This window comes from Colobus angolensis, unplaced genomic scaffold (assembly GCF_000951035.1).
Source record: "Colobus angolensis palliatus isolate OR3802 unplaced genomic scaffold, Cang.pa_1.0 Scaffold174, whole genome shotgun sequence".
NCBI classification, from domain to species: Eukaryota; Metazoa; Chordata; class Mammalia; order Primates; family Cercopithecidae; genus Colobus; species Colobus angolensis.
Window position 1 is genome coordinate 89,824 of NW_012114866.1, and position 7,941 is coordinate 97,764.

Consider the following 7,941-nt stretch of genomic DNA (forward strand, 5'->3'; position numbering starts at 1 on the left):
GAAAGTCAGCTCTGCAGGGAATGAGCTCCTGATCTTGGGGAGTACTTAAAAGAACTTTTTTTGGAAAAATCACTGCAGGAAACATTCTTAGAGCCCTGGGGTGAGTGCAACTTATTACCAAATAATAAATTACAATGATAAAAATATCTACCTGTCTTAAACCTACTTAATGATATTATTTGTAACTCATAATATTACTACTCATTTTATGACATGAGGTATTAATTGTTGCTATTTTGTATATTCCAGAAATGTTCAGTACAGTTTTGAAAAATGTTAAATGTCTAGTGTTTGCTGCAGTAGATTTGTATGCATCATGAATACATGGAATTCACATTAAAACATATATGTGTGTGTACTGCATGTACTAATACTGGTACATTGAATTAAGTAAAAAGAGAGAATTATTGAATATTGTAAATATTATGCTTTCATAATCTTAAGCTTTTAGACATGATTTTAAATTACTAAAGCAATGATGAGATGAAAACTGGTGATACTAAAGGAAACAAGAAGGCTCTCCAAAATAGCCTACCTTAGAAATCAAAATACAGTTGTTGAGCAGATAAATGTGTAAGGCATAATTTGATACATGATACTAGTTGTCATTTTAATTGAGGCTTATGTCAGATGAAACTATGAAAAATTCCTGGAAATGGCTCAGATGACCTCTGAAAAATATTTGCATTTTTTGTTTTGTTTTGTTTTGTTTTGTTTGGAGATGGAATCTTGCTCTGTTGCCCAGGCTGAAGTGCAATGGCATGATCGTGGCTCTTGGCTCACTGCAACCTCCACCACCTGAATTCAAGGGATTCTACTATCTCAGCCTCCTGAGTAGTGGGGATTACAGGCGCCCACCACTATACCTGGTTAAATTTTGTATTTTTAGTAGACGGGGTTTCAGTATGTTAGTCAGGCTGGTCTCAAACTCCTGACCTCAGATGATCCACCCGCCTCAGCCTCCCAAAGTGCTGGCATCACAGGCGTGAGCCACCGCACCCGGCCTAAATATTTGCAATTCAAAAATTTTCACTTTTGGCACTTAAATTCAACCCTGCTCAGTAAAAGACAGTAAGGTAAATGCCTTCAAACTGCCAAAGCAAAGATTGCAGTTTGCATGGGTCAGGGATCTCCAGAGAGACAGAACCATAGGATGTATGCATAACTATAACTATAAATATATATAAATTGTGTGTGTGAAAGCAAATGGCCTTCTCTCTGCCCTATTTTTTGGTCTGAGCTACCAGCTGATTCGATGATGTCCACCCACATTGAGGGCTGCTGTTCCCCACTCAGATCACCAACTCACATGTCACTCTGGAAACACCTTCACAGACTCACCCAGAAATAATACTTCACCAATTCTCCATGTATTACTTAATCCAGTCAAGTCAACACCTAAAATTAACAATAATGCCATAGTAACATAATTGTACATATTTTAGTTTAGAAAAAACTGACAATATTTGAATTCATAGTTTGAGTAGCCCAAGGAGGAAGTTAATTTAAGCCACAAGAAAAATAGCCCAGTATCTTTCGTTATTTATTTTCTCTCCTAGTGAACATAGACCGGTTTAGTTGTTGTCTTTTTGTTTATCTGGTCGGTTGGTTGGTTTTGGGGTTGCTTTTGTTTCAAAGAGCCGGACTTCCGGGTGCCTCTTTCTGAAAATATGCCATAGAGCCCTCTGACCATCTTCTCATGTTTTCTTACCCAGTGTAGGTTTTCTACTCCTCTCCTATAGTCATTCAGTAGTTACTTGAAAGAGAAATAGGGACAAACATGATTTATTCTAGACCACTTAAGACTAAAGCCCAAGTTTCACATCAATCCCAGGGAATAAGTTATTGAATAGATTTGCATTATGTTATGGGCAGGAACTAGGAGTAGAAGAAGTTGTGAGTCATCTAGTCAGTGGTGTCTGCTATAAAGCCTGAAGACTCTCCTTGTGTATGAATTTTTCATTTTTGTTGCAGAGGAAATAGTTTGTTTCACTTTAATGAGCACTGTTAAGAAGAAAATATAGCTATCACATATCACCACATGTTGACAGATTTTCACCAACCCAGACCCCAAAATGACATGCTGCTCTTTCTTCCTCAGAAACATGAATTCTGGAATCTTGCCAGTCTTCCAGAGGGAACTGACCTGCCCCATCTGCATGAACTACTTCATAGACCCAATCACCATAGACTGTGGGCACAGTTTTTGCAGGCCCTGTTTCTACCACAATTGGCAAGACATCACGGTTCTTGTTCAGTGCTCTAAATGCAAGAAGACAACACAGCAGAGAAGCCTCAGAACTAACATTCGCTTGAATAAGATGGCTTCTATTGCCAGAAAAGTCAGTCTCAGGCAATTCCTTAGCTCTGAGGAGCAGATATGTGGGACTCACAGAGAGATAAAGAAGATGTTCTGTGAAGTGGACAAGAGCCTGCTCTGTTTGCTGTGCTCCAACTCTCAGGAGCACCGAGACCACAAACACTGTCCCATTGAGTGGGCTGCTGAGGAACACCGGGTAAGTGATGCCTCTGAAGATCTATTTCTATAAAGGACACATGAAATTCTTGTAAGTCTATTTCCACGGAGATTGGATGATGCCATCTCTGTGTCCCTTTAAGCATGTCTGTTATGAGCTTCCTTGGCCTCACGCCTCTCAGATTTGACAAACATTTGGAGAAACAAAGCAAACTATTTTCTATGGGCCAATTTGTCTCTCATTTGGGGTCCTTCGTATATCAGAGAGCGAATGATACTTTAGTGTCTTCACTTGTGCTTCATTTCATGGCTCTTTTGCAGGAGAAGCTCCTGAAGAAAATGCAGTCTTTATGGGAAAAAGCTTGTGAAAATCACAGAAACCTGAACATGGAAACCACCAGAACCAGATGCTGGAAGGTTAGTATCATGTTACTGTACCTTCTTCAGTAACTTATGGTGAACAAATGGGTGACTCTTAAATAGGAACTTGATCTCAATCCATAATATTTCTGGAATTCAATAAAAAAGGAAAAAACACTTGAGAAAAAAATACCCTAATTTTTTATATAAGATAGTGTGACTCTTTGGTAGGATTTCTAACCAGATGACAGATATTACCCAAGCATGCTTATCTGTCTCCATACAAACCTATAGCAATACACCAGCAAATACAAGAAACTGGGCCATTTCACAGCATTCTCAATGGGCTGCCTGGATAACTTCTGGGCACAAGCATTATTTGGCAGTCATGGAAATTTCAGGTGAACCTTCTAAGGCTGAGTCAGCATGAATTTGAATCCTGGTGGGCAAATATATTTGAAATGTGAGTTAAATATCAGGCAGAAGGAGCAAGAGTGCAAATTTAGAGGAAGCATGAAATTAAGTATCAGAACTAATTAATATTGAATAAGTCATAACACATCATGCAGAAAGGGGTGAGAAATGTACACTCATGTCTTGAAGACACAAATATGCGAGAAATATGGGAACTAGTATTTAATGCAAGGAGAACTTTAAGGACTTGAGAAGAATTCTAGAAATGATTTTCTCTTTGTGGACATTTGTCTTGAGGGTATGATATCTAATGTTAATTCATTAATTCATTCTAATATAAATTCATTGAAAAATATTTTATGAATACATAGTGTACATCAAATATCAACTTAGAAAATTAAGTAATAAAGAAGAAAGAAAACACACAAATCTTGCAATTGAAATGAGAGAAGCAAATGGTCTCACCATGCAGATATGTGAAGTACATGATGTGTTAGAGTGTAGTAGTGTCTTTGGAGAATAATCAAGCAGGAAAGTAGTAAAGGAGCACAGAGGTTAGGGATTGGGGATGAGGGTTTGGGTTTTAATTAGTGTGGTCAGAAAAAAGGCTCATGGAAAAATTCACACTGAAACAAAATATCCATCAAGAGGAAATATAGATATCCTTCTGTTTGCCTTCCCCTTCCTCATAAACATAGGAATATATATGAGTATCTGGGTGTGAGTGTGTGTATATATATATATAGGTGGATAATGTGAGGAATATATATACACACACAGATACACATAGATATTCCTTATATATCCATATATACCTATATATGAGAAATGTATATATGAGTACATATGTGAGAAATATGTATATATATGAAAGTAATTCTAGATATAGGAAACAGCATGTGCAGTAATATTTCATTTGCATTTACTTGGGGGGTTGAGGAACCACAAAGAAATCCATGTTGCACATTAGGGTGAGTCTGGAAGAGAATAAATGAAACCTTATTAGACTATGTGATGCTGGGTGAAATGCATTGAGTTGACAATGCTAGTCTGTGGTCATTTCATAATTTCTCATGTAATGGGTTTACATAAATTGCCCCAATTCTCCAAAATAGAAATAATGGTTTCCTATCTAGCCAATATTGCTTGATAGTTTAATTCTTAAGCAAGAACTGTGTTTTCTTTCTGTAAATGTGTGTTAGAAGAGAGAAATCCATTTTTATATAACTATCTTAGAAAACATTTTATCATTAATCAAGTAAATGTAACCAGGCAGAAACACCTATGTTGATATTAATGCAGAAAAAAGGAGAGGGATAAAATGTTGTGGAATCTGAGAATTGACAAGACTGAGGGTTAAAATATTGGATGTTCAGAATGCTAAAAGGAATCAGTGAAATGCAAGAGAAGATGGATACAACATTTCTATTTTGACTATTGTCATTGCAGGATTATGTGAGTTTAAGGATAGAAGCAATCAGAGCTGAATATCAGAAGATGCCTGCATTTCTCCGTGAAGAAGAGCAACATCACTTGGAGAGGCTGCAAAAGGAGGGCGAGGACATTTTTCAGCAACTCAATGAAAGCAAAGTCAGAATGGAATATTCGAGGGAGCTTTTAAGAGGAATGTATGAGGATCTGAAGCAAATGTGCCATAAAGCAGATGTGGAGCTACTCCAGGTACAGACTGACCATGGGGTATCACGATGTAGAACCTTCACATGCATGGGTGTTTTTCCTCTCTCCTCAAATCCATCCCCCACTTTACTTCCATGATTTGTTTCTAAAAACACGTTTCTATAACTAATGCTACTCAGTTGGGAGGTTATAACCTCTCCTATGGATTCTACCATCCGAAGGTCCCTCCTACTTTATCCACCAGCAACAAAACTTTGTGGAATGACCAAGGTAACAGCCCCAAGAAATATTTCCAATCAAAAGTCAATGATATATTTAGGATTTTTGAAAGTGGATAAAATGAGAAGTGATTCATTTGCACTTAGGTTAATTTGGAGACACGGCATGATGGAGAAGTTGGGGAATCTAGGATCACATTAATATTATTTTGGGATGCACTCATTTTGGTAACAGGGCTTAGGGAAGATGACTGAGTAGCTTCTTTATGGTTACAGCAGAGCACAGACTCTATGGGCCTCCTCTTCCTTCACTTGGAAAGAGAATGTCTTCAAGACTGAGACTTTATCAGGACATTAATTCATGACATATGACAGACTGGGATTTTCATGAGAAAAGAAACAAAAAATGCTTTCCAGGAGGGAAAATTGTAGGAAAATAATATCTCAGAAACTGCCTAGAAATCTCATAGTGAACTTAGTGAAAATTGCATCATGTGGAAAGCACTAAGCCTTTCTTTTTCTTTTTTTCTTACAGGCTTTTGGAGACATATTACACAGGTGAGTGCATACTAAGATTTTAGCAGATGCTCTTTCAGTTTCCACAAATATCAAGCAGGAACTTTGACACTGAAGGCATAATTGATTCAGATATTGATATTACCTTGTGCTGGTTGTACTTACTCCATTCTTCACCCTATGTTGTCTTCTCTTTTGTTGCTATACTCAGTGACTTTATTAGGCAGTTCAATGAAAGTTCTGCAAAACCAAAAAACAAACAAACAAAAAATAAATAAAATAAAAAAGAAAGAAAAAAATGAAAGAAGAATAAAAAAGGGAACATCTCTATTCCTAATTTCCTTTTTATTGCTCAAAAACCTGCATATTTGAAAGAGAAAATGTTACATTTACTACATGGCTAGCAAGTCAACCAGGGGAAGCCAGAGAGAAAAAGGGCAAGTATTTTTGCAGTGAAAAGTGTTGATGATTTCTAGTTTATATTTAAATATATAATTCTGAAAAATAGACGAAACAAACTATTTGGAATGTTTGAACTGTGGAGGCCTCCAGAGAACCTCAGATATAAAAGGCAGATCTCCCTGCCTGGAGCATATTTCAACACCCTGGCCTTGAGAAGGAAGCAACAGATGCAGCAGCCTTAAAAATAACCCCACCTTTCTAGGTGGTGATATCAGGAAATTCTGGTGAAGTCTGGAACCCAGAATTTTATTTTTGAATATTCTCTTGGTCTTAAGATTAATGATCCTTACTGATTTGGAGCAATAAGAAGAAAGATCCAAATGAATTCACTCAGACTGACTTTTCTAACATGCTTGAAAATCAGGAACTGTGAATAAGAATGAATCTGAAACAGAAAATCATAATTTTGGAATTAGCAAATTGTGGGTTAAAGGGATTCTCATAAAATGTCTTTTAAATAAAAGCAGTGATTTTTATGTACTTTTTGGCTGTAGATGTGGTAACTGCATCTTTCTCCTTGCAGGTATGAGTCCCTGCTGCTGCAAGTGCCCAAGCCTGTGAATCCAGAGCTCAGTGCAGGGCCCATCACTGGACTGCTGGACAGGCTCGATGGATTCAGAGGTGAGTGTCAGCCCATTGGCAGAATTCCCACAGTGTATTACTCCTTGTTGGAATCATGGGGGTAATATTTTATCCTTCATCAAATCTTTATTTCATTTCAGAAGGAAGTGAGCGATATGACTATACAACCCTATTATATCTGTGTTTCTATTTATAGTTCAATTTATAACATGAAGAGTAAAACATAGTGAAAAACAAGTATGTTCTGGGCTCACATGAATAGAGCTATATTTTGGGTAAATGGAATGACATAAGAAGTAAAAAATTGAATAAATGGAACAATGCTCAGAAGGAAGCTTAATAATCCAAAGTTACATAAAAATTTTACATTTCTTTACTGTATTTCACTTGAATTCTTAAAAAACAGTTTTTTGGGGAATAGAGTTCACAGCAGTTTCTATTTTCTTACAATAAATGTGTATTGTTAATATAAAGTAAAAATTCGACTTAATATGTAAAAAGAAAGAAGAAATTATTTTGTAAATAGGAAGTAAAAATAGAAATGATAATTTCAGTTCAGTTACACCATGAAGACCTATGTGTAAAATCTAAAATTCAGTTTCAATCTAGAGCTATCAGGGAAGTCCACAGAGTGACTGGTGCAATATTTTGCAAACATCTGCCTTCAGTTACCACTTATAATTTGAACATATGGACTTTAATCGAGTTATCTAGAGCAGTGCTTGAATAAGCTAAAATCTTCCCATTCTTGTCGAAAGTATATCACTAGTATTTAAGAACAAGAAATATTTTAATAATGACCTTGATAGCTAAAGGGCATTTGGGGCATAGAACATTTCACTTTTACATTGGAAATTGGATTAAAACAGGCTGGTTTTATATACAACTCTCAATTTTTGAGTTGTCAATACATTTTCAATGTCTCTTTGTAGGATGCTGATTTTCCTATAGAGAATATTAATCATCCTTATACTTGATTAAATGTTGTAATCAAAATTCTTCTGTCCTTGTAACTTAAAATTTCTTGGTAGAACAAATTTTCCCTCAAGAATTCTAATTTCTATTGTTTACATGTATCTATACTTTTTTTGTTATTTTTGCAGTTGATTTTGCTCTGCAACCTGAAAGAGGCAATAGTCATATCTTCCTGTATGGAGATTTGAGAAGCATGAATGTTGGATGTGACCCTCAAGATGATCCCCATTTCACTGCAAAATCTGAATGTTTTCTTGTATGGGGGGCTCAGACTTTCACATCTGGCAAATATTATTGGGA

The 7,941-nt window shown here is 36.3% G+C and overlaps 1 protein-coding gene across 1 annotated transcript in view; it reads left to right on the forward strand.

The window, feature by feature from the left end:
- The first annotated feature begins 2,105 nt into the window (after positions 1-2,105).
- LOC105509336 (tripartite motif-containing protein 51-like) overlaps positions 2,106-7,941 on the forward strand; it is an 11,944-nt gene continuing 6,108 nt past the window's right edge. Inside the window, exons 1-6 of the mRNA XM_011938541.1 lie at positions 2,106-2,516; positions 2,798-2,893; positions 4,700-4,930; positions 5,642-5,664; positions 6,608-6,705; positions 7,770-7,933. Of these exons, the coding sequence (XP_011793931.1) occupies positions 2,106-2,516; positions 2,798-2,893; positions 4,700-4,930; positions 5,642-5,664; positions 6,608-6,705; positions 7,770-7,933 (1,023 nt within the window). The remainder of the gene's footprint in view (positions 2,517-2,797; positions 2,894-4,699; positions 4,931-5,641; positions 5,665-6,607; positions 6,706-7,769; positions 7,934-7,941) is intronic.